The sequence below is a fragment of the Phodopus roborovskii genome, unplaced genomic scaffold (assembly GCF_943737965.1).
Source record: "Phodopus roborovskii unplaced genomic scaffold, PHOROB, whole genome shotgun sequence".
NCBI lineage: Eukaryota > Metazoa > Chordata > Mammalia > Rodentia > Cricetidae > Phodopus > Phodopus roborovskii.
The window spans coordinates 4,324,759-4,352,282 of NW_026126575.1; the positions used below are offsets into that span (position 1 = coordinate 4,324,759).

The window sequence follows — 27,524 nt, forward strand, 5'->3', positions numbered from 1 at the left end:
CCATGATACCTAGCAGGCAAACTCCAAACCTAACATGTCATTACCATCATGTCTTCTCATAGCTGACACCTGCCAGAACAGGTTCCATTTCCAGAAACATGGCCATGCCTAACCAAAATCCCCAAAATGAAATCATTTTTAGGAACCCTGTCGGGCTCTGGTGCAGGAAGTGTGAGAATAGTTTCCATGGTGACACTAGTCTGTTTCTCTACCAGAGTGTCTAATATGAGTCATACTCCAAGTGTTTTGTTTGTTTGCCTTGGTAAGAGTGACTCAACATTTTTTTTTTTTTTTTTTTTTTTTATTCCGAGACAGGGTTTCTCTGTGTGGCTTTGGAGCCTGGAACTCACTCTGTCATTCTGTAGACCAGGCTGGCCTTGAACTCACAGAGATATACCTCTGCATCCTGAGTGCTGGGATTAAGGGCATGCATCACCACCTTCCCAGCAGTGACCCAACATTCTAAAGACTCAAAATGAAGTAATATTGAATACAGTCATACACACAAAGCTTCCTTGGTGTGTAAGGGATTCCCAGCATCCATGAAAAGAATCCTGAGCTTTCTCCACGTCTCACCACATATAGAAGTCTGTTTACCTGGATTCTCTTAGCTGGTTTAAGACCTGAAAGAAAATGTACAGTCAAGTGCTTTTAGGTAAATGCTTTATTTTCTGTCAGATTTTATAAAAGGGCTTTCTCCTGAGTAGCTGGCATACAGCAGCTAAGTAAATGTATCCAGAACTAAAAATATGTAGTCTAAGTAGTCTTTCACTATTTTCATAATTCTCCATTTGTTTTCCCTTTATTGATTTTAGCTCTTTGTTCTAGTCTTCTGCCACTGTAAAATCAATCCCAAAAGTGCCTTGACAAGAGATGGCCTGCGTCTCTGACAAAAGAGCACCGGGCAGTATTGGAAACCTGACTCAGGAAAAGTAAGGCCTGAAAGGCAAATGCCCTGGGACCTGCAGGAGAGGAGAGCAAAGCATCCCAGGTGCGAAGAGCACTAAAGAAGAGGGTGTGTCCTCAATGCTCCAATACCCAGAATTTTCCAGTGATTTCCATAAAAACAAAAGAAAAAACAGGCAAGGCATGGTGGCATATGCCTGTAATATCAGCCCTCGGTTTAAGACGGGTATTTTGAATTAGAAGCCAGTTGGGGCAACAGATAAGACTGTAAAACAAAATCACTTTTCCAAAGATGGGAATACCAAGATCCAGGGGTCAAAATACATCTCTTAGGAAAGTGTTCCAAACCCCAGAGTGGGTTCTGGGCAGCTTCCAGGACCATCCTATGGGGATCTGGCTGGGCTGGCATCAGATCACCTGCAGTATAACTTCCATTTGGCCTGTAGTCCCCAGGCCATCAGGTGTCTGCCTTCTCAGCAGACAAGAACTGCCACTTGGCCTGGTGGACACTCACTTCACAGCTTCTCAAATGGGAAGAGATGGGAGGCCTCTGCGGCCCGCCTCTTGCGGGTCATCTTAGAGTACTCAGGCTTCTCCTCTTCCTTAGCTTCTCGGTTTTGCGGCCAGGAGGCAGCCAGGACTCTTGCTGCTTCTGCTTGTGAGCTGGTCCCTTCCTCTTCATCAGAAGAGAGTCCACCTCCTGCATTTGCATGGGGAGCTACTGCCTCACTCTGAGGGGAGACAGTGGAGGGGGCACAATTAATGGCTAGCTGACTTTAAAAGGCAGCAAAGTTCCCCAGAAGAACCCAGTCTTGGGTCTGAGCCCTTTGGAAGACAAGGGTTCTGGGTGGTGCTGGGAGAGTCCAGGCAGCCTTACTGGCCTTCCCCAGTCTAGCTTACCCATGCACATACTTAAATGAGAACTGCTGGTAGAAAGAGGGTGCCCAGGTGGGCAGCTCAGTTGAGTCCAGGGGCAAACAGCTGCTGCTGTGCATATCCCCTCACTCTGACACACATGCATGCTATTTTCAACTGTTCAGTGCTCAGGACCAAACTTCAGCACTAAGGGATCTGAGGCGGTATCCCTGGAGGCTGGCTAGGCTAGCTGGGGGGGAGGGGTCCTGGATAGAAAGGAAGGCAGTGTATGGGTAGCCAGGAGCCAGTGAGAACAAGTCAGATGAAGGGGTCCCTAACAGGATTCAAATGAGCACATGACTAAGGTGTCTTTAGCAGGCATATAGGCAATGGGAAGAGAGGTAGATCATAAAGGGAAAAGAACATTCAGGCTATTGCCTGATGACTCTGACTTAGTACCATCACACAACTACACTAGGTTCTGCCTGTATGGAGATAAAAAACCCTCCCACAACCCAGCACTGCAGGTGTGTGGAGTATGCAGGCCCAAAGCTGGTCACAGTACTGGGAATTCTGGAAGTCAAGAGTTAGACACAGAAGGCCCAACACACCTAAACTGCCTACATGGACCTCTGCATCGAACTAGACCAAGCACAGGTGTCCAGGTTAACAGGGCACAGGCAGGGCAGGAACCGCTAGCTGAGGTCAACAGGTAGGCTTCCTAATATAAAGGCACCAATTCTGTGATGTCACAGAATCTGGGCCAGTGACTGAGTTGTAAGCAGGCTGTTTCATCTACAAAGGTCCGGTGCTGACCTTGGCCCCATATCGCAGTTGCAGCCTCTCTCTGATGAGTAGTCCTCTGACCAGTAGCTTCCAATTCCCCAGTGCCCGCTTCTCCTTTTTCTGCAGGCAGAAATAAAGGGAGGAAAGGCCGAAGCCATGGCATCATCAGAAAAATGTTAAGGCAGAGCCTGACATTCTGATATCTATCCGTAGTTCAGGTTGGAAGAGTCTTCCTGCCTGGGGAGATGCCCAGTGGTTAAAGCATTTGCTGCATGAGTATAAGGACAGAGTTTGGGTTCCTAGAACTCACACATATGTTGTTGTGTCTGGCAGGCCTGCCAGAATTCCAGCCTCAGAGGGTAGAGACAGGAGCCCCACAGCAAGATGGCTAGTTATCAGTGGCTAACTCTTCCTCAATGAATAAGGTGGTAGAATGACTGAGGAGGGTTCCAGATACTAACCTTGGGCCTTCACATGCATCAGTGTGATCCACAAGCATGCATATACACCCCACCCCCACCCCACCCTAACACATGAAACACACATACACCACACACACACACACACACACAAAACACAGGGTCTCCCATCACACCCATCTTGCTTCCAAACCACAAGTCAGATTAGTAAGTGACAAATGTAAAAGCCATCAGTAACAAAGTCTTTTATAACCAACACTGACTAGAAGGCAGTGACCAGGTCTAGGACCTGGGCCTTCCAAGTCAGGGCCCAAAGTCCCTGAGCCTGCATGCAGGCAAGTAGGGGATAAGACAGTGGGCATGGAGTGTGGGAGGAAGCTGTTTTACTCAGCACTAACCCCTGGAATGCCCTCCACCAAGTCAGAGCACCAGAAGAGCTAACACTCAGACTTTCCCATCTTCTTCCATGGTGCAGGAGTGGCCTGGACAGGGGATCCCAGCTGGAACTTGCTGCTCTCCTCTAAGACCCCATTCACACTACTCACCTCCTTCTCCTTCTTTTCAATGATGGCTTGTTCATTCTCCCAAGCAGCCAGCAGCACATCTTTGAATTCCTCACAGACAATGTAACCATCAGTTCTGTTGGGACGGTAATACAGGTGAGCTCCTATCCTACCCCTTCTTGTTCAGAAGCCAGTGGCCTTTTCTGAGTACTTGGGGCCCTGATGGACATTCCTGGCCAGCCAGTGGTAGATGACACTCATGCAAGAGGAAGGCTTGTGGGAACCTGTACCTCTTCCTCCACAGCCTCTGCCTGAGTGCTAGAGTAAGAGCCCTCAACCCTAGTCCCCACTTCACACAGGAGCACTCAGGAACCAAGGACACTGATCATGATTTGGTCCCAGCCTGTGACCAGCACTAGGAGGCAGTGCTTCAGTTTAGAAGTACCAGGACACCGCACTGAGTCTGCTACTTCTTAGAAGCTGGGACTGATTAGGAGATAAGGCTGACTTTAAACCCAGAGACAAATCTGGAAAATAAGTGCCACCAGCCTCAACCTCCCCACCTGCCACCGAAGGTCCCTCACGCACACTGGATGGCAGTAGCCTCCATGGAAATCGAAGCCAGTGATGGCCTGCACACAGTCGATGCCCAGCTTGCGGGCCACACGGTGCAGGTTGGGCAGGTTCATCTGGACACAGCCGATAGGCATCATGCTGGGCAGGAAGAGATACACGTTCCCAAACTCATTCCGAGGTACCTGCGGAGATGAGCATGACAGGAAGTGGTTGGATGGAAAACAGGGCAGCCTACTCTGACTCCCCAGAGTTGTCCTTACCTTCCCATCTACGGCCACAGGGGGCTGATACTCTTCTGTCTGCCAGTGACCATAGAGGGCCAAGTCATTGTAGTCATGCAGCTGGGGCTCCGAAAGCCGGGCTTTCCGGGCGCGGTTGGAGAAGCCTTTCACCATCTACTCCAGAGGAAATGGCCAGCTTGTAAGAAAGGCTTTCTGCCCTGGGAACTCAGCTCACACCAGGCACTGAGCACTGCCATTCCGACACAAGTGGGCCTTCACTAGCTAGCCCCTGCAGGGAGCACACGTTCTCGGTGCTGCCTCTTTTCTTTAGTGAGGGGAGGCTGAAACAGAGCTTCACTCTGTACCCCAGGCTGCTCTCCAACTCCTGCTCCTCCTGCCTCTGCTTGAGTCTGGAATTACAGGAGTGTCATTATGTCTGACCTCCGTGCTTCAGATTACCAACCTCAGTGAGCTCAAGAGGTGTGGCCTACCCACTATTCTTTCAACTTCCCAGATGTACAATACAGGCCCAAGTGATATGCCTAAAGCCACAACTCATGAAGGCTTTTAAATTCTGTTCTAAGTGCTGACTTACAGACAAAGTGACTTCAGGTACCATGGCTTATAGGTAACAAGAGAGCCAGGACTTAACCCAGATAACTCCCCATCTCTCTGTAGAGTAACCAACAGCTATCTACCCTATGGAAATCAGTGTCTGTTCAAGGACATCAGTGCACAACAAATGCCTAGGAGCCAAGACCTAGATTCTTCCTAGAGAGTTAAGGGGTGAAAGGAGAGGAGTGGGAAAAAGGAGGCAAGGGCAGCACAGACAACATGGGCTAAGGATTGGTTCCTGGGCCTGGACACATAGGCTGTCCTAGTGTAGGAGTCAGGTTAACAAGCTTTACATGTGGCCTCTCTCATCCTTTAATTCTTTTCTTTTTAAAAACCTTTGAGTTTTGGCACCATATCTGGGTAGGTAGGTCTGGGCTGTATAAGAAAGCTAGCTAGCTGAGCAAGCAAATAAGGAGTTTCTCCATGGTTCCTGCCTTGAATTCCCTCAGTGACAGACTGTGATATGGAAGTGTAGGCCAAATAAGCCCTTCCCTCCCGCAACCTGCTTCTGATCATGGTATTTACCACAGTATCAGAAAGCAAACTAGACCACTGTGCATCTAGCAGTTTTTTAATCCCAGAACTCAGGGAGCAGAGGCAGGAAGATCTCTGTGAGTTCAAGGCCAGCTGTTCTACAGAGTGAGTTCCAGGACAGCCAGAGCTAAGAAAGGTGGTGGGGGAGGGTGCTTTGTTTTTTCAAGACAAGGTTTCTCTATGTAATAGCTCTGGCTGTCCTGGAGCTCACTTTGTAGACCAGGTTGCCCTCAAATTCCGAGATCTGGCCTGCCTCTGCCTCCCAGGTGCTGGGGTTAAAGGCAGGGCCACTATGCCCAGCATTGGCTACTAAAAACTGTAAATGCCTAACTCTTAACTATAATTCCACTAGTCTAGGAGGGAAAAGGTGGAAGGCAGATCCCAGCAGGCCTCTGAGTCCAGCAGGCAGCTCCATGCACTCAAGCCACTACTGGTAGCAGCCATTATTAAATCCTGCCACCACTTCCCACCAAGCTGAGGGCCCACCACCAGCTCCACCGTTACAGCCCCAGCTGTGCTCTGATTCACCAGGACTCTGCTGTACTCTGACAAAGAGTAAATGGGCATATAATGGCCTCTGTGCTCTGCTATCGTGATTAAGCCAATGCCCAGAGGAAATGTCTATAACACCTTGCTGAGTTCATGGCCCTCACAGGTAACTAACCTAAAGATGTCACAGAGTCAGAGGCAAGTGCGAAGAGCAGGGCCCATGAGTCCTGCTGAGCCCAGGATGTTACTAATTGCAAGGCCTACTGGCAAATCATATCCTGTCTCAACTTTACCTTTCTCATCTGTAAAATTGACATCATGGTTTTGACTCCTAGGGTCACTGAAATGCAAGAGATCACATATAAGCAGAATGCTTGGTAAACTGTCATGCAGGGCAACCTCTCCATGAAGCAAAGCTTGGACCTCAGAATAACCCAGCAACCCAGCTCTAATCTGCTGGCCTTCAAGCTCATAAAATGAGTCTCCAGGCTACTTTCTGGCCTACAGCTCTTACTCAGAAAACCGATTTCCTAAAAATGCCTTATTAATAATTTAAACATTTACCTCCTCAAACCCTGCTCAAGGCAAAGAACAGGCTATTTCTTCTGCCTATCTGGGGATGCCTATCTAGCAGCACTTCCTCACTACCTCTCCTCCCCAACTCTTGCTGCCAGCAAGATCTCTCTCCCTGCTCCCTGCAGGCAGCTCACTGTTACCTTGTAGGGTGCTTCTCCAAGCCGCACCACTCTTGCTTGCTTCAGCCATGTGTCCCTGGAGTGCAGAGTATGCACACAATCCCTAAAGGAAGACAAAGGACACACTCAGTGCACACTGTAAGTGAAAGGCCTCTCTGGGCCTCACCTGAACTTGTATGTAGCTGATGTGGGCACAGCCCTGCTAATTCTCCTCCCAGGTTTTACCTCTCACCTGGAGCAGTGCAGTATACAGTGCAAACAGCCTCATTTCAGACTGCCTGTGCCCACCTGCAACCCTTACCCAGCTGGAGCTTTCTCCTGAGGCTTTGTACCTAGCTTTGGCTGCCCTTTTCCCAGAACTGCCATTCAGATCCTATAAGTTCAGCTCTCTCTGTGGCCTGTGGGATGAGGTAAAAGTCAGCACAAGCAGGTGGCAGCACTTACCAAGAAATAACTGCTGAGGGTCTGACCACTGCTCAACAACATGGGGACATGTGAATGTTGTGGTAAACTCAGAAGAGGACTATGGGAAACTACCTGAAGAAGCTAACAGACTGGTGGAGGAAAAAGCATATGCAAGCAACAAATGACTCAAGGCCTGTGCTTAGGACAGAGCCTCTGTTTCACCATCCCTGAGCTCACAGCCATACCACAGGCCTACAACCCTCCATTGCCAAGCCTTTTTCTACAGACATGCCCAGCACCTCTTCAGCTTGCATCAGGTCTGTAGACATTAGGAACCTGCTCCACGACCTGAGCTTTGTTCATGTGCTTTCTTCTGCTGTCTATCAAACCTGCAGCAAAGTGCAGCCCAGCACAGCATGGGGACTCAACTGAGAGCTAGGAGGCCTGCACCAGCTCCCTTTACACCTTCAGAAGCCTCAGCAGCCTTATTCATCAGCCAGGATAAGCAGTTCATCTTCTACCTCACAGGGTTATGCCAAGGTAGCACTTTTCTGTTAGGACAGAGGCTCACCCTGCACCCCCACTGGAGCCAGATCATCTTTGACAGCCCAAAGGACTCAGAAAGGGACAGACAAGGCAGCAGCCAGAGGCTCGGCGTCCTGAGGCTACTCCTAAGAAACATAGCCAGGAAGTGCACACAGCACTCTCAAATTGAATGGCAGTTTCTAACCATTGGAATAGCTATCACCAGTGACTTCTGGTGAGGACAGTGACTGGCACCATTGTGCTTGGGGCGGGGTGGAGTGAATGGTGTGGCCACTGAGGAAACAGTTCAATCATTCCCCCCAAATTTCTGTAGTATGCAAAGCATGGACTCAACTAACAACATAGCAGCATTGCTCCCAACAGCCTAAAGGAGGGGCCTGAGCATCCACTGACATGAATAAACAAAAATGTGGCCTCTTGGGCAGAGAATACACTCAGTTTTAAGGAAGGAGAGGTCAGCAAAATGACTTAAAGGTAAAGGTCTGGTGTAACAGGACCTGTTCCCTGTCAGAGGACTCATTCACATGCTGGGTCTCTACATTCCTTTTCTGTGCCTCTTGTTTCCCATTTATTTAAAGGAGCCTCTATGCTTTGGTCCTTGCACTTCGGTGTTTTTAAAAATCTCTGCTTCTATCTTTTCCCCTTAGCTCTAAATTCTATTCATCTTTCTTCAGTTTTCACTTTGTAAATATCGTACATCTGTTTTTTTTTTTTATTTAAAGTACTTTTCTGGCAGCTTCTTATGCCTGCAGTACTCAAGCATAAACAGAGCACAACTTTTCAGCCACTCTTGAAGACACACTTCAGCAGCAACAGCCACACTTACTGTTGTGTGGCCACCGCCAGTATCCATTTCCCAACTTGTTTATTACGGACAGGGCTTGGCACATCTGTGAGTGTGCCCTCGACTCCTTCCTTTCTCTGCTTTGATGTGCATTAGCTAAGGAAACTCTTATGGCCTTATATTTTAACTGCCCCACATTTACATAAATCTCTGCTCTTGGTCTTTTGGTCCATGTTTTGATCTGTGAGCACTATTCTTCAGAGAACACACATACCGTGGCTCACCCCTGAGAATACTGTTAATGACAGAGCTTATGCAACAGGTGCTAGTCTCAGGACACCAGGCAGACAAGGAGGATGCTTCACACACCTGGAGTAGACAGCTTCTCCCCGACAATACCCAAGGACTGCAGCTGTCTCAGGGTAGATGGCCTGGAATTTCAAGAGGTGGCGCTTCAGGGCATAGAGAGGGTGGTTCTTGTATGTGCTGATGGAGGTAGGCAAAGGCTGGTCCAGGTGCTTCGCCTGAAACTGCAAAGGCCAGACAGACATTGATGAGCATGCTCCTAGACAAGGAAGGGGATATGAGTGAGCTACTATACATGAACCTGTTCTAACAACAAACTGTGGAGTCCAGACCCATCAGTGACTTGGTGATATTGCCAGTCACTATGGCTGTGAGGTGCACCAATGATCAATCCAAAGCCAGGAAGCACTAGTAGGTGTGATGTGTACAAGCATCAGGAAAACACCTGTCTTCAATTCTTAGACACCTTAAGCCTTAGCAGACCAAGCCCACACTACTACATATCTTCATGGGAGAAAGTGCCAACTTCTGTACCTTAAGGCCTGACCTCAGTGACATCATCTTATAGCAAAAGCAGGTTTGAAGGCTTACAACCACTGCTCTGCAGCTTTCCTGAGATCCACACAAGTCTTATACTTCACTAAGAATTCTCATTATTAGTAGGAAATCCCACTGCTATGAAGCAAATCCTGTTTCTCAAGCTGGCTTAAGCTTTCTCTTGGCATCCCTTCAAAACACCAGGGAGCGCCTATAGACTGGCACCATGTTGTTGGTTGTTTCTTCTCGGGTTTTTGTTTTGTTTTGTTTTGGGCAACTTGACACAAACGTAGACATATCTGGGAAGAGGGGCCTTAATTGAGGAATCACCTCTATCAGATTGGCCTATGGGCATGTCCATGGGACATTTTCTTGATTGCCGATTGATGTAGGAGGCCTAGGCCACTACAGAGGTGCACCCCCTGAGTGGGTGGTCCTAGAAGGTATAAAGGTAGCTAAATGTGAGCAAGGAGCAAGACAGTAAGCAGCTTCCCTTCATGGTTCCTGTCTCTGCTCCTGCTTAAGTTCCTGGCCTCAAGGATGGACTGTGATAAGGGCAGTTAAGGCAAATAAACCCTTTTCTGCCCACTTTGGTTTTGGTCAGTGTTTTATCATAGTAACAAAAAGCAAACTGGAACAACCATGGAGCAACTAAGGGAGACCACTGCCTGCACATCCTGACACTTCAGTTAGGTATAATGCTACCTGCAGGATTCCCATTAAGGCTGTTAGCATGCAACATGCAACTCAACCTGGGCTGCAACATACCCCCTAAGACAACACTATACAAGCCCATGCTCTTCCTATCCCGAGTGGACGCAAATCAACCTCTGTCCAATGTGGGTAAGTTCTCATGCAGAAATGTAGAGTTCTACCCAACTCAGGGACTGCTGTACATGAGCACTTTGGACCCTTTCCTTGTTGCTAGAGTTCATGCTTACATTTTAGAAGCCTCTGCTTCTGGAAGGCATCTTTTGGCCTGGCTTCTTGGTTGGCTAAAGAGAGTTCTGGGATTCAAATCCCTCCCTTCCTAGGAGCCATGTTTACTGGTATGAGAGGATCTGTGAGCTGTGCGTGTACATGGAAGATGGGTGGACACACAAATAAGTTATCCTCTCTCCCACAGTGAGGTCACAGAGCTTGTAAAGCACCTTCAAGCTCCAATCTACTAATAGGGCAATAACTAAAGAATGCAGACTTCATAAGGCCCTGGGTTCAAAGCCTAGCCACTTGATTACTTGGCTCTTGAAGCCTTTTACCAATAAAACGATGGCAACAATATCATAGCAGTGTGAGCATAGAGAGCAAGTCAGTAAGCGCCTTTCCATGGTTCCCATCTCTACTCCTACTTGAGTTCCTGCCCTCAAGGACAGACTATGATGGGAATGTGTAAGCCAAATGTTGCTATGATAATTACATATAATCAATAAATAGAAAAGTACAAGTTTCTATGGCTAATATAAATATATTCAGAAATATATAATTAAACCACACTAAAATATCAGTATATTACTGGCATATTTGTGAGCAGAAAAGGATGGCTTGATTGATGCCCAGTGTTGAGCCTGGGCGGCCAGTATCTTACCTCCAGGTCTTCCTTCTTCTCCCTCTCCTTAAGTGGGCTCTGATAGGGTCTCAAGGTCTCAGCCCACCATTCAGCATCAACCCGGCTTTTGCGGGTTGCTGTCATCCAGGCTGGGTCATACCTCTGAGTGACATCTCGGACCCAGCCATCATTGTCAATGCCTACAACATAGGTCATGGGTTTGGTGGCATATTTGTAACAGGTCAGAGGCTGGGCCACCACACCATGCACACAGTCCACACACACCCACTTTGCCTGTGGCTCACAGAACACCTCCAGCCACTGGTCAGCACCAGCAGCATTTCTATCTCCTATCTCTTCACCACGACTGGAAACCTTCTTGCCTCCCTTACTGCCTGAAGAGCTTGAGGATGCTGCTGGAAAGCTTGGTGGCTTATGCTGGGTCTTGGAGGCACTCTTGGACCTGGCCTTTGTCCTCTGAGGAACTGGGATCCTCTTCTGCTTTCGAGGGCTGGGCTCATGATCCTCGTCAGAGAAATGCTGGCTTTCACTGCTGGAGAGTTCAAAATCAGAGCCACTGCCTTCCTCATCGCTGCCGCTCTCCTCTTTGTAAGACACCTTGGCAGCCACCCGCCGCTTGGCGTGTGCACGGCTCTGGGTTTTTGGCTTGGTTTCCTCTCCCTCACCACAGGAGGGCTTTCTCTTCTGCTTGCTGCCTGTAGCCTTGCTTCTCTTCCCTCTGGCATTTGCCTTGTCACTGTCCTCAGAAAAGGTTTCCTCTTGTTTCATTCTTTTGCTGGTCTTGGGTCTGTGGTGGCTTTCTGGAACTTGACTGGAAGGTTCTGAAGAACCTCTAGGGCTCTCTAAGGATGTCTCCTTGGAAGATTTCTTCCCCTGAAACAGTAAGAAATTTTGGTATTCCTGGACATCATGCTGTATGCCTGTAATTCCAGTACTTGGGAGATGATCAGGAGTTCAAAGTCATCCTCAACTACAGTGAGTCTGAGGCAAATCTGAGCTATATGAAACTTTCTCTCAAAAAGAAGAAGAAAAAGAAAAAAAGCAGGAAAAGAGAGGAAGGAGAGATATATTAATTCTGTGTCTTGTCTTATTTTCTATAATTTAGCTAACTTATGATAACCAAACTCCATTATTGCAGGCATCAGATGACATGACACACCAGTTGGCAGTATTGACATCCTTCTTCACATACTTCAGAAGGCAGAGTCATTTACCCATCAAACCTTCACTATGCTAGTGAGGATAGGTGACTCTCTACTTGGTTCACAGGCTAGAAACAGCAGCTCAGAAACCAGCCCTCTCTCAGATGACTCCGTGCACACTGAACTTAGGGTGCTAAACATTCACTGTGTATCCATCTCCTCTAACACAAGAGATGTGCAAAGCAGGCTCAAAGGAGCCCAGGCTGCATGAATACTGACTCCTGAAAATATGACATAGTTAGGCTGGCAAAATAGTTCAGTGGGCAGCACCTGCTGCCAAGCCTGGCAACCTGAGTTCAATCCCTGGGACTCACACATTGGAAGAACCAACATCCACAAGTTGTCCTCTGACCTCCACAGGTATCAAGATACACACACAAATATAAGATAAATATAATAAAAAATGCTAACGGCCAATTTTAAACATGCAATTACCTCACTGTTTTCTGGTGGCAACTCCTTTTCTTTAGCTGCCCAAGAACCTCACCTTTGTTACAGATGACTTCAGTGGAATGGGCTGTAGAGACAACACCAGTCGGGTGAGCAGCTGCAGGGCCCGAAGAATCAGAAGAAATATCTACAATGACAAGACAGGATATATGTAACTGGATAGTGTAAGGAAGCTAACCTAATGCACTCTGCTGCTTAGATAGGAGAGAGTGGAAGCTACCCCAGGACAGAGCACCAGCCTTCGGGACACTGTTATGTAAATGACACTGCAGATCCAGCTCACAGGAAAAGTCACTATATTTTCTAAGAAGGATTACACATAAATATAAAGACTATCTGTACACTTGATAGTACCTATCACTGGCTACGTGTTGTCAGAATCTCTTCACGCTTACCTATCTTTTGATTGACCTATAGTCAGTAAGTGTTATACGTGTGCTTAAATAGTCAGGGAAAATGTGGAAATACAGATGTTGCCACTTCATATGTCTTCTTTCTCTTTTCTACTCCCCACTCTGAATCTTTCATCTGGAGGCCACAGCTCTGACCTATGAGGATGGGAACTGCTCCCTCAGGGATAAGTTTCATGGTGACATCCAAAATACATTGCAACAAAGTCTCCCCAAGACCTCCACACTAGCTCCTGACCACTCATCAGTTATTATAACACCCTTGTGAGAAAGTCAGAGGTGAAGACCAGAAATAGGAAGGCAGGCCATCTCAGAAGCCATGTGACCATAGAAAAGCTATTACCTGTGACTTCCTTTATCTGGATTTTAAAAAGCACCATGAAAAGCAGCAGTCATGTGGTGGTAGCACACATCCCTAACCCAGCACCCAGGAGGCTAAGGCAGAAGTCATGATTCTGGGCCAGCTTGAGCTACATAAGAGCCCCTGTCTGAATTAAGCAAGAGCTGAGGGAAGCAGCTCAATGGGAGAGCATACTTGGCACCCTCAAGTCCCTGGCTCTAATCCCTATAAACTTGTGAAGATCACCACAGACAGACCATGAAACCATCCAATCAAGAAGAAATGAAGGGACTCAACAACTCAGTGCAGTGGAGTGTCCTGGCAAAGGAAAAGGCAAGGCCGGGTACTGTCTGTAGTCCAGCTGGCAACAATGCCCAAAGGTTGCTTTTTAGTTCCTTGGAGATAGGGCAGGATTGAACTAGCATGGGCCACTGGCTGAGTGGCATCCCCATACAGCCTTCTTCACCTGAGGCAACCCCTGCTTCTCCTTTCCCATCTAATGAGCTGATGAGATAGTTGGTAATGACGATGACAGTACCTGACATATTACATTCTTCAAAACCAAATCGCAAGAGGTCTAAAGAAGCCAGACATTTGGCCAGACATGCAAATGCAAAGTCCGGTCTCTGTGCAGGTAACAGGCATCTTCCAAGGATGACTTCATAGTTCATTCCTATTAATGAGCAGTCCCACTACAGGAACCACTTACATGAACCAACTCCTCCTCATCCCTCGCAGAGTAAATGGCGATTCTCCTCTCCAAGGTTGTCTGCAGGCTGTCCTGCTCACTTGCTGAAAGGTCCTCATTGACTGTGAAGGTTCCAATGAACCTGGGAAGAAACCAGGTACTTCTCTATACAGGGGTCAAGGTAAAGGAGAATTTCCAGACTTTTACAGTCAACAAAATCAACGGCAAGCCAGGGGTAGGGGGGTGGCACACGCCTTTAATCCCAACACTCAGGAAACAGAGGTGGGCAGATTTCTGTCAGTTTGAGGTCAACCTGGTCTACAGAACGAGTTCCAGGTCAGGCTCCAAAGCTACAGAGAAATCCTGTCTCAAAAAAACCAAAATAAAAACAAAACAAAACAAAACAAAAAAAAAAAAAAAAAAAAAAAAAAAATCAAATGACTCTTAGACTCACCTACCTGCATTGCCTTTTTTCAGCCCACCTAGCTAAAGCTGACCATCACTAAAGACCCAACTCAGTTGCAGCACCCTTTCTAGACTGCCCACCTGAGGGAAGCGCCCTGTTTCCTGCATTCCTTTGCCTCAGAACTCCTCAACTACCCTAAGTATGCAGTGCATATGGGTCCCCTGCCAGCCCAGGTTGTCTTCTAGGCCAAGGTCATCCCACTGCTTTCTTCTCCTCAATGTCATGCACCTTCCTGTTGCCAACTGAGCACTACAGAACTGGCCTGAGCCAGCCCAAGAGAAACCCAACTCTACATCCCAGCTCTGGAGGGCAATAGATGGCCTTACCACTTCACCAGGTTTGAGAGGAAGCAGATGTCCCTGTCTTGAAGTGGCACCTTGGTAAAGCGAGTTGGGATGATGGAGAGGCCAATGGCCAACAGATCTGGCTGGCGGCAGATGCTATTTCGATAGAAGCCACTGGCCAGTAGGCACAACAGGTGAACCTGTGGAGTAGGGAGGAAGAAGCCAGCATGGAGGGAGAGCTGAAGTTAGCAGGGATATTACTGCCAAGTTCAGAAGTTATGTGGACAGGAAACATTGGCTGTGGTTCTACACACAGCAAGTACAAAGGCTGGCGTCAACCATATCTCTCGAAGAATGCATCAGTTCAAAATAAGAACTTTTCCTCTCAGCAACAATCCCTTTTACAGGCACACTACAGGATTTTCAGATGGAGCGTCACCTCACCTGGGTCTGCTGCAGTGAGATCAGCACGGAAAGTGAGTAGAGACACGCTGCTCAGAGCACCAACTGGGGGCCAGGCATGAATCACCCTGCTCATCTGAACCCACCCTCCACTGCTAGGCACCCCAACTTAACTCCTGCCCTCCAACCTCAAGCTCACCCCTCACCAACCTACTGCAATGACAGCAAGGGCTGTCAACTCTCCCACCTCCTGCCTTCAGCACATCTTTCTTCTCCACACCAAGGTGAAAGGAGCTCCACTTAGCCACCTCCTGTAAGCCTGGCCTCCGGGGTGGTACCTAACTCCATGCAGGCCTATCACCTCTGGACCCACTCTTCCTGGCCTTCCTTGCCATCACCTTGTGCATGTTCTCCTGAACTTCCTTATTGAAGCGCTTCATCATCCTCCGCAGATACATCTCAAGCTCCATCTTTATCTTCTCACTGAAACACAGTGAGAAACCCAAGATTGAAGCAGGAAACCACAACTCCTCACTGTGGCATGGGAATTACTTGCCCCATTGCCACCCAGCCAAATCAGCAAGTGGCCACCATCTGCTCCTTCTCTATGGGGAGAAGAGGACACCCTGAGTGAGTGCTGTCCTGAGTGAATGTGTGTTGTTGATATGGCCAGGGAAAATGGCAAAGCCACCTCTTGCCCATGAGACTCAAAGAAATGGCAAAGGCTTCACCTTCCCTGGAGTGTTATATAACGTCCACCTTTCTATGGATGTTAATGGTGTATACAGGAAATGTCCACCTAGCTCCCCATCATGTTTACTGCTGTCCTATAGAAACTGTCCCTACTGAGATGACCCAAAGCTGCTTCCTTGATGTAGCTGTACACCATAACCCTGCCTCCTTGCTTGTGCTTATGTAATAACTGCCTCCCTGTTCAACTCTACATAATAAACACACTGAACTTCTGAAGGACTGAGCTTTCTCTGTCCAAGATCCTAGGCCACCTGACCAGCTTGTGGTGATATGTGGAAGGAAAAGTGTGAGTGCTGATTCAGCCAATAGGGATTCAGATCTTAGGCCCTCCACTCTGGCTAAGTGGCTCCTGGTCTGTCACTTAAGCTCTCTGAGCCTCTCATTTATAATTCTGCTCTGAGGGTCAGGTAAACTAAGAGATAAAGAAAGTGCTCAGTCCTTGGCATGCACTTCCATCTCCCACCCAGATAGGACACCCAGCTGTCTCCTTTCAGGAGACCTAGGCTTCCCTGTGGCATAGCCACTCTGACACGCAAAGGCTTTCTCCGTGTATCTCCTGCCTGTTTTCAGGACTAGAGCACAGAAGCAGGGCCCAGCATACCTTCTCTTCCGTGACTTCTCCTGCTCCGGTGTTTCAATTTCTATCTCCACTGCCTTTACAGGAAGGACAGACTGTGAAGGGGCAGGATTTTCTCCCATGTCCAGGATAGGCTCAGTAAGTTCTAGCAACAGTAAATTTAAAATTTAATGATAATAACTGGGGGGTGGGGGGGAGTGGAAAGATGGCTCAGTAGTTTAGAGCACTGACTGTAGAGGACCTGGGTTCAATTCCTAGCAACCACATGGTGGCTCACACCATTTGTAACTACAGTTTCAGGGAATTCAACACCCTCTTCTGGCCTCCACAAGCAGTAGGCATATAGTGCACAGAAATATATGCAGGCAAAACACTTACACACATAAATTACACAGAATAATATCAGGCTTCTGTTGGGAAAAACAAAGTGAGGAATAGCCAGGGCAGCCCCTGAGACGCCCAATTGTTTATCTGACAAAACCAGAATATTCTAAAAAACACGAAGCTAGGAATTTTAAAAGTAGGCATTGTTCTACAAAGCCAAAGGAGAAAGAAAGAAAAAGGAAATGCCAAGAATGGTGACACACATTCTTAATCCAAGCACTCATCAGGCTGAAACCAGAGGTCCTATATCCCAGGTCAGCCTGGACTGCATAGCAAGTTCAATAGTAGAAACCTCACCTGAAAAAAACAAGGGCTAGGGCCTGGCAAGATGGCATGCATCCTGATGACCTGACTTTGGGCTGGATCCCACAAGGTGGCAGCAAAGAACTCTTCAGAGCTATCCTCTGATCTACACACATCATACACACAAATCACACACGCTCACTTTTTAAAATCAAAACACCCCCAAAAACAAGGGATAGGAGTAGTAGTACTATGGCAGAACTCCTTCCTAATATTCCTAAGGCCATGGGTTTAATCCCTACTACCACAAGTAATTAATAAAGGTTCACAGTGGGAGCTTTAGATTAAAAAAAAAATTGCATAATTTCTAATATGGGCCTGAATTAGAAAAAAAGAAAACAACAGAGCTGTAAAGGCATTTTTGTAACAACTGAGGGTTGTTTTTCACGTTTTTTGGGGTGTGATGAGGTTGCTCTGCCAGATAAGATAGAGCTATCATGTTAGGCAAGAAATGCTGCTGGGCCGCTGAAACCCATTTTTAAATAGCTACAGAAAGACACATTAAGTCAAGCGGTGGTGTTACATGCCTTTAATCCCAGCACCCAGAGGCAGAGGCAGAGGCAGGCTGATCTTGGTAAATTGGAGGCCAACCTGGTCTACAAAGCAAGTTCCAGGACAGGCTCCAAAGCTACAGAGAAACCCTGTCTGGAAAAACAAAACAAAACAAAAAACAAACAAACAAAAAAATGAGAGAAGAAAGACACACTAATATAAAGGACAAGGTACGCAAACTACTCTCAGTTCTTGGTAGATTTTGAACTTTGTCAAAATAAAATGTTGAGGGACAGGCATGCCCCACAGAAGGAATCAGGGATTAACATTAGCTATCACTCTCATGGTGTGGACTCGGGGCTCAGGCCTACTGCACCTGCAGACTTCCTCCCCAAACCCTGCAGCCTGACTGGGCACAGTTCACAGTCACACACAGTTTGCAGAAGGCCACCAGTGAAGAAACCTGCCTCAGACAAGCAAAGAACTTGCTTACACAGCTATGTGGATAGTGCTGGGCGGGGGTAAGGGTTAGGAAACTCTTCCAGCTGCACTTCCTTCAGCATTGCCTCTGCTCACAGCTTCCCTACCAAAAGCCACTGGAGGAAGAGAGCATACAAGCTTCTCTGTAACCCATGGAACTGTGTCACTTAAAAGAAGTCCCCACTGCAACTGTATCTTGTCTTTGTTTCAAAGAAAAACAAGATTACAGCATGTAACTTGGCTCCAAACAGCAAACAGAATCAGTTTGAAAAACAAGACACTTTACCTTCCACCTCCTCCCAGTCATCCTCACTGTCCTCATCTTCATCACTGCCTTCAGCCACCACCTCTATCTTTGGAAGCTTCTTTGACTTCTTGCAGTCACCTGGAGAGTCCCTGTATACAGGTCAAAGATGCAGAAGGCTCACATATCCTAGTGTCACATTCAGGCTAAGTAGAGCCTACAAGATCTCTTCTCTGTTGACTATTGCAATCATATCCATGAAGGTGATAGACAGCTGGCTCTCAAAGTCTTTAAGATGTGAGGTGGGAAAGAGCTCAAGTATAAGGTTACCCTGCTACAAAACAAAACAAATCCAGAACTTATTAACTCATAATCCATGTGTGTGTGTGTGGGGGGGGGGGAGTCAGGTTGTGATGGTGCATGTCTTTAATCCCAGCACTCTGGAAGCAGAGACAGGAGGATCTCTGTGAGTTCAAGGCCAGCCTGGTCTCAAAGAGAGTTCCAGGACAGCCAGGGATGTTACACAGAGAAACCCTGTCTTGAAAAACAAGGCTGTACCTTGAAATGATGAGAGCAAAATTAAAGAGGCCACACAGTCACAGGAGTCTCAGAAAGCGGAGGTAACTGTGCACAATTGTACATAGCTGGAGGCCAGAGAAAAAGAGTTCCACATCAGCCAAGCTGCCTATGAACCAACGCAGAACATGCTTTTTTCCCATTAGGAAATGTAGCCCAAAGGCACATTGTACCAGCTTCATGGCACAACCCAAACAGGACAAGTCAAGTGTAATCACGCATAGAATCAAAACTGGGACTATGCTGGGCAGCTGTTAGTAGGGGAAACCCATGCAGATAAGCAGCTGGCTGGACAGCTGTTTACATGCAAGGTAAACAGTTGCCAGAATGTTGACATATTTCTGAAGATTCACATATAAATACCATCTACAGTTCTGGGTTACTTTTGGCTTGTATAAACATTATGATACTTGGTATCAAGAGGAAACAAACAAGGTTTTAGCACAGACATTTAAAATTATCTCAGTCTTAAGTTCCAATAACATTTTGGTTTTGTTTGCTTACTTTTTCTCAATGTCATGGCAACAACGTTTCCTCCAAGTCAAATAGTAGAAATGGTTCTAAACTACAGGTTGGACCAGTCAAACCTCAGGTGAGAGGAAAGGGGATCCAGAGCCTTCCTTGGCAGCTTTTGCTCTAACTTTGTATGGATATCCCCAGAGATAGAATTCAACAACTAAGTGGGGCAACCAGCAAGCAATATGAACCACCCATGGTGAAGCTGCCTGTTTTCCCTGGCTCTTCCCCTGGCCTACTATTGCCCTCTGCTGGACTGTTCTCCCATCATCGACAGTAGGTCGCATTTATGAGAAGCAAAACAACCCTTACCAGCTTTCCTCTATTCACCTATCCTCAAGCTTGCTTAGGCTTAGGATGGTCTGTCCCTCATACTGAAATAAAAGTATTCACCTAGCACAAGGCTTCAGCAAACTACTGGCCCAGCCCTAGATGCCACAGGCCCTGTGAACCCAAATGAAGCTCACAGTTCTATCTAAGCCCCAAGAGGTATGATCACCCTAGAGGGTAGCAAGCCTGGGAACACTGCATTATTATAAGCAACTGCCATTTGGCAGACAAGTCACACTCTTCAGCAGCAGCAGAACATGGGAGCAGAAAAGACCAAGAACTTGTGAAAACTAGAGGTGACGGTTTCAGAAGCATCAGAAGATGGAGGGAACAAGAATGCAACATGGGGGAAGAAGGGAGCTGGAAGTGGAGCTCAGTGATCAGTACTTGCTTACAGCACAGGAGGACTCCGGTTTGATCCCCCAAACTATGAAAAGATAATAAACAAACAAACAAACAAATAAAACTAAAAAGGGCAGCAGGGGACAAGAATGTGCCCAATGAATGCTCAAAGTCCAGCTGGACAGCAGTTGCTAGTGCCAAACACCAAGGTGGCAGGAAGTTGCCTCTCTGTTGAGGATCTGTGAAGTTGAAAAAGCACTGGACCAAGAATCAGGAACCCTGAATTCTGCTCCCGAGTGTGCTACAGCTAGCTGTGTAACCAGGAATAAATCACTATCTGTGAACTGTTGTGCAATAATCCTTCTGTACATTGAATGAACAGGTAGCCTTTATGAAGCCCCAATTCAATTAAAACCTAAAGCTGGAGTATAGCTTCCTCCTTCTCTAGATCCAAGCATATTTGTTAAAAGAAAATTCAAAGTCTCTGTCTCATATCAGAAGAGCCATCTGGTATGGAACAAAAGAAAATCAAAATCTAGGAACTATTATATTATCACTAATCTCATATTCTTCAGATTTATTTTGACTATTTAAAATTTTTTTTTAGAGCTGGGCGTTGGTGGCACATACATTTAATCCCAGCACTCGGGAGACAGAGGCAGGTGGATCTCTGTGAGTTTTAGCCCCACCTGGTCTACAGCACTAGTTCCAGGACAGGCTCCAAAGCAATACAGAGAAACCCTTTCTCGAAAAACCAAAAATTAAAAACCAAAAACAAAAACTTTTTTTTAGGTATATGTACTATCTCAAAATTTAAACTTTCTGTTTTGATATTAATAATATTATAAAGTACTAATGTTAACCTTAGGTTTCATGTAGCTTCCTATATGTGATTTTAGGCTTGAGTTAAAACAGATATTTAGGAATTAAGCCTGGATATCCCAGATGTATTTAAGAGATCATGGTCCTTTAATCTCCCTAAAATTTACAGTACATGACAATATGTTTAAGTTTTCTGCACTGAACAATAAACATTCCTAACAAAAGATCAATGAAGTTTCCAAAAGGGTGATGGGGCCCCACAATAACAATTCTACCTGAATTGTGATAATGCCAGTAGGCCGATAAATACCACCCAAAGTTCAGCTCTGGACTCAAACTGCTCAGGACAACTCCAAGGGTCTCCTAGAGAAGCAGCTGTCCCCCAGACATCAGGAAATAATTTTAAAAATACAACACCCATGTTCCCAAGAGATGGGATGTATGGTTTTTGGTCTTTCACTGGGTTATGGATATTTGTCTTCAAGTAGGGGGCACTGGTTACAATTATTGGGTATGGTCAAAACAACAGCAGGGGAATAGATACAATAGGATAAAAAGTTGATTATTAAATCTTTCAAACCAAAAAAGCAGCTACTAATTTTAAAACATTTACATTGATATGTATTTTGGCTTATAGATACAAATTTAAAGTTACTTTTGTTATGCTGTATGTATTTTCCTACTCTTGTTTAAGGTATTGTGTTTATGCAACTCATTTAAAAATGTAATATATGGCTATAATCATCTATAATATCCAAACTTACAGTCATGTTTTCAAGGTCATACACAAATATATTTATATAGATAGTCTTCAAACATTTCAAAGACCTACAGAATAAAAGACCTAAAGCTTTCATGAAAGTAAGACACATCTGCTCCTGGCAGTACCAATCTACTTCAGAAAAAATAATGGGCATCAAAGAAACTCCATATGGAGTTTATTTTCTTTATGGCAAAAGCTAGCCACATGGGCAAAGAAACTGTTCATGCCTCAATTGCTGACAACACACTATTCAAACTGGGCTAGCAAGGACACAAGAAAGGTGACTGTCAAACTTTGCCAAGACAAGGTAAGACAGTCCTCCATATCTTTCAGAAATGCTAGGCATATAGGCTAGAGTGGGATGCCCCAACGTTACAGAGGAACTTTGGGTGACTATCTAGGCAGCCTGATGTTCCTATCATTACGTAACAGTAACATTTCATCCTTCTGTGGTCCTTGATGGTGTTAAAGCCTAAATAGTTAAACTTACAGCTTTCCTTAATTACGATTTAAAAAAAAAAAAATTAGGAGCCAGGTGTTGGTGGTGCACACCTTTAATCCCAGCACTGGGGAGGCAGAGGCAGGCAGATCTCTGTGAATTCGAGACCAGCTTGGTCTACAAGAGCTAGTTCCAGGACAGGCTCCAAAGCCTCAGATAAAGCCTGTCTGGAAAAACAAAAAACAAACAAAAAAAAATAGGTGTAAAACTTTAGATTCACCAAAGATAATAGAGTATTTTCTCTAATTCTGTCAAATACAAATAGACAGGGTACTGCAACTGTAATTCTTACTTGAGAACTGTTTTTGTTGTATATAATTTTCCTGTATTAAAGTTAAAGCCTTTCTTCTTAATTAGACAAAAAGGGAGAAGTGCTGTTGAATAATCCTTCTGTACACTGTGTGAATATACGTCGCTATGATTGGTTTAATAAACGAGCTGACTGGCCAATAGTTGAACAAAACAAAGTTAGGTGGGAAAGCCAAACTGAGAACCATGGGAGGAAGAAGGGTGGGGTCAGGGGAATCACCAGCAAGATACAGAGGGAGCAGGAGAATATGCCATGCTAATAAAGGTGCTCCTATGTGGCAGAGCATAAATAAAGAATATGGGTCAGTTTAAAATGTAAGAGCTAATTAGTAATAAGCCTGAGCTAATTAGTAATAAACATGAGCTACTGTCCAAGCATTTGTAATTAATATTAAGACTCTGAGTGATTATTTGAGAGCAGCTGTGGGACACAAAAACTCTGCCTACAGTAAGGTGCCATGGAACTCACCAGAAAACTCTGAGGTCTCCAGCTCCTGGTGGCCTGGCTCTATCTGGAAATGCTTAAAGACTCTCCTTCTTCCCATATCCCCTTAGAGAGCAAAGAATGACTGCCATCATACTAGCTTCTCTGACAGGAACAACAGTCACTGGGTTCCTTTTTGGTCATCTCACCTGAAATCATCCCCAGTGCTGAGGGCTTCCTCCTTCGGAGCCTTGAGAGTCTCAGATTTAGCAGTGGCTTTGGCCACTTTCTTTTTTGCTGGACCCTTTGTGGGGCCTCTTAGATGACTGCAGCCTCTCTTCCTTTTTCTTTGTGAAACTTTGGAGAGAAAGCACTTCTTTGATGGTTTCTGTTTTTCATCTTCAAAGTCATCTAGGTAACAACAAAGAGCAAGAGGTGACAGGTGGTCGGGAAAGTGAAAGCAGTGTGACTTTTGGGCAAGGGTCCCCAAACATGTCACCAACCCCCGGGAGGCAGAGTCAGGCAGATCTCTGTGAGTTTGAGGCCAGCCTGGTCTACAGAGTGAATTACAGAACAGCCAGGGTTACACAGAGAAACCCTATCTTGATGAAAAAAGAAAAAGAAAAGACTCTAGAAAGGGAGTGCAGAATTAAGCTAGAATATCAAAATAACCCATTCATGGTTTGTCTTGCTGACTCACAGGGCATGTATTCATATTCTCAGAAAATGCGTTTTTACATGTGGGTTGGGGAAGCAAAGACTCTTCTGTTAGATCTACATGGGTTGGTAATTTAACTAAAATTCACATGAAACAAACATTTGTTTTATGCTAGGGAAATCACTAATTCTTGTCTCTTTTCTTCATTCAAAGAAAAGATCTATTCAAAGATCTAAAACTTGTGATGATTCTTCTGCCTTATCAATTCCATGTTTTAAACTCTTTGATTACTGTGACAAACAAAACACTAACAAATAGTTCCTAGATAAACTTATCATTTATTTGAAAGGCACAGAGGTAGCTTCTGTGTTTTGGAAAGGTGGAATATGTAACGAGAATTAGATGATGCTTATTGTCTTAGTTAGGGTTTCTATTTCTTTGACAAACCACATGGCCAAAGCAACGTGGGGAGGAAAGGGTTTATTGGGCTTACACTTCTACAGCACTGTTCATCATAGAAGGAAATCAGGACAGGAACTCAAATAGGGCAGGAACCTAGAGGCAGGAGCTGATGTAAAGGCCATGGACGGTGCTGCTTACTGGTTTGCTCCTCATGGCTTGAACAGCCTGCTTTCCTATGAAAAGACCACTGGCCCAGGGATGACACCACTCATAATGGGCTGGGCCCGCCTACATCAATCACTAATTAAGAAAATTCCTTACAGGTCTGCCTACAACTGGATCTAAAGGAGACTTTTTCTTTTTCTTTAAATCTCTACTCTCTGATGACTTTAGCTTGTGTCTATCTGACAAAAACTATACAGCACAATTACAGTATCAAATGTTCCCCAAACTGACTATCTAGGGGAGCATGGTAGTATTTACCTGTGATCCAAGCACTAGGAGAATAAAGAAAGATGATTGCCAAAAGTCATAGTCTAGCCTTCGCTACAAAGCCTGCCTCAAAAAAAATTAATCAACCAAACCAAAACACCTTGAATATCCTACCATGAAATGATCAACTCACCCTATGAAATATAACGTTGTTGCTAAGACAGGGTCTTGCTATACAGCCTTCACTGGTCTCAAACTCACTATGTAAACCAGGTTAGCCTCAAACTCACAGAGATCCACCTCCACCTACCTCTGCCTCCTGAGTGCTGTGATTAAAGGTGCACCACCACACCTGGTTTAATTAAGTCATTAAGACAAAGGAAAAGCCGGCAGTTGGTGGTACAGGCCTTTAATCCCAGCACATGGGAGGCAAGGCAGGAGGATCTTTGTGAGTTCGAGACCATCCTGATTTACAGAGCAAGGTCCAGGACTGCCTCCAAAGCAATACAAAGAAACCCTGTCTCAAAAAAAAAAAAAAAAAAAAAAAAAAAAAAAAAAAAAAAAAAAAAAAAAGACAAAGTAAAAATGACATGATGATCAGTATGAAATGTTCTGGCTGAGTGTGAAAAAGCACAGGTGAAAATGGACCTCTATTCTACAATGGTAATCTCTAGATGTCAGAAACAGGTGGCTTTTGAGTATTCTTTGCTATTCATTTTCTCTCAACACATCTCCAGAATAGTTTCCAAAACTAAAAACTATCTAGCATACTTAATCAGTTGCCTTGAGCTCAGTCATTTCAGCAGTTCAAGAATTATCACTGTGGTTTCCTTATAGAGCTGCAGTGACTTAAGGGGAGGCACATACATGTTCTTAGAACTCCCCAAGGCACTTAGGATGAATTCATATTCCTTAGTCTGATATTCAGGCTGAGGTTCCTGTCCTGCAATCACCTCAATTTCCACTGTTCATCTCTTCATACTGTGTGTGCATAGCCAAGAGTCTTTAAGCATCTTGTTCTCTTTGCACAGGACCGGTCCCCTCACACCACTGAACTTCCTATGCAGAGCCCAAAATTACACACAGGAACTGACTACAGCACTTGGACACTAACACTGCCTCTTCCCCAGATCTGTAGCAGTCTGATTCGAGCAACTGGATTTACTCATCACCATGTAAATTTGCCCTTCTTCCTTTCTTTTTTTTTCTTTTTAAATCTCATTATGTGAACCTTATTAGCCTCCCCCAAAGAATATCAGCATCCTAATAGCAAGAACATTGCCTGCTTCATCTACTAGTATACTCCCAGTACTTAGAGCAGTGGTTGGAAGTCACTGAATTGAGAAACTAATTAATTTCCCAATGAAGACATTAACACAGAGGGGGGAAAACCATATGAAGAGGAGCCTGCTATCAAAAGGAGCCAAACCTCATCTTCATTTACATGCACAGGAATGCTCCTCAACTCTTTTGTGTAGAAATTACCTAACTGGCAGACACCACATAGCAGACACTCAAGAAATGTCTTAGATGAGTAAATGAAGACGATGAAGCTTCTTTGGTGTAGAGTAAGCTAAGGCCTCTAATGTTTAGGAAATATTACTATTTCCTAGTAGACAATGAATTTACAATCTGTACATAATCCAATTCAAGGGTAGTAGGAGCCATGGGATGGGTATGGGAGGGGGGGTCCCTAAATTAGTCAAATTTTCTATCTAGTTACTGTAGAAGGTCAAGATATCCCTTCTCTAGCAGCATGCATTTTGCATATTTAAAAATGTTTTTGCAGGACAAAAGAGATGGCTCAAGCATTAACAGCACTTGCTTCCCCTCCGAGAGAACTCAAGTTCAATTCCTAACACCAAAATGGTAGCTCACAACCTTTTGTAACTACAGTTCCAGGGAATCCAATACCTTCATCTATCAAGCTTTTGCAGGCACAGCCTACACACTGTGCACAGACATGCATGCAGGCAAACACACATGTACATAAAATAAAAAAAAAAAAAGTAAAGTGTTTTTTCAGGAATGAAAACAAGAACAAAATAGGATAAGGAGGGAAACTAGCTTTGTTTTTCTGAAGCTTACATTTTATTCAAGCAATCAGAAATTAAGAGAACTGTAGAATGAGTTGGACAGGGAAGTCACTGTGATTCTGTGGTAGAGGGTACCAAGGAATGACTACTTTAAGATGACCATGGAATGTCTTAGATATCAAGTAGAGAAGAAACCAGACCCAGCAACAGCTATGGAGAACATTCTATGGTGAAGAAACGCCAAAGGCCAAGTCTCCAGATAAATAAACAGTATATTCAAAGAACAGAAAGGTGGTCACTGAGAGGCAGGTTGGTGGCATCTGTAATATCTGTGATCAGGAGAATGAGATGGAAAGATCTAGCTCTAGGCAAGGCTGCTGCTTAAAATAATATCTGCAAGAGAGACATGCTGTTAGACATGGAGAGCATACTAAGTGAGGTAGATGCCATACATGGACAGCATAAATCTAAAGTTTTAGGTAAGAAGACCGAGGCATATGAGGTTTTGTTGTTGTTGTACATCACTTGGCTGCTGGATGGAGATCTGATGTAGAGTGGAAGCCAGAAAAGAGGCAACTTCTCTCGCTCAACTAGAAAACGACATGGACAGGATACCAGCTATGAAATTAAGAGAATTAAGTATATATTTCAGTGATTCCAAAGCTAAACTGAACCTCCTGATGAACTGGCAGTTAAGAAAAGGTATGTTTTAACAGGTGGGTGAATTGGAGCTTTTCCTTGGTTCAAGACCAAGGTAAGAAGCGCATCCTAAATCTGGGGCCGGAATTACAGTGGATGCAAGTTGGAGAGATTCTCGCACTACAAGGTCTCCCTCTGTCCTAGTTTTGGTGTCTGGAGACACCGGGCAACTGCGAAACTCTTTCCTGCTCGGACCTCAACACTTGCCAAGAGGTTGGACTTGGCTCTAGGAGTTACGGTGGGGTCAGGGCTGATGGTAGAGGCCCTCCGGGAGCCGCGCATCCGGCCGTGGAGATCTTCCGCCCCGCCGCCCGCCCCAGCCTCCGCCACCATCGCCTTGCGTGCCGCAGACTCGTTCTCTCACCCGCCTCGCTCTCCTCAGGCCGGGCTGCTTTGTTGTTCTCGGCTTCTTGGCCGCGCCCCCGCCGCCTTCCACCTGCAGGGCGCTTTGGAGCCATGCTGCCCCGCAGCGTCACTGACCGCCGCAGCCAGCAGCA

General features: G+C 45.6%; 1 protein-coding gene across 2 annotated transcripts; it reads right to left on the bottom strand.

Moving 5' to 3' along the window:
* Positions 1–646: 646 nt before the first annotated feature.
* Positions 647–27,511, bottom strand: Xpc (XPC complex subunit, DNA damage recognition and repair factor). 2 transcript variants are annotated; one of them, XM_051203396.1, is made up of 16 exons: positions 27,392–27,503; positions 23,010–23,211; positions 18,262–18,371; positions 16,341–16,461; positions 15,385–15,469; positions 14,627–14,784; positions 13,856–13,976; positions 12,434–12,523; positions 10,763–11,617; positions 8,704–8,864; positions 6,621–6,702; positions 4,306–4,440; positions 4,058–4,227; positions 3,512–3,605; positions 2,578–2,667; positions 647–1,637 (listed from the first exon to the last, which is right to left on the bottom strand). In XM_051203396.1, the coding sequence occupies exons 1-16, from the start codon at positions 27,483–27,485 to the stop codon at positions 1,422–1,424; spliced, it is 2,784 nt and encodes a 927-aa protein (XP_051059353.1). In that variant the 5' UTR covers positions 27,486–27,503; the 3' UTR covers positions 647–1,421. The 2 variants fall into 2 exon arrangements, with proteins under 2 accessions (XP_051059353.1, XP_051059354.1); XM_051203397.1 differs by lacking the exon at positions 23,010–23,211 and having other exon boundaries at positions 27,392–27,511.
* Positions 27,512–27,524: the final 13 nt, after the last annotated feature.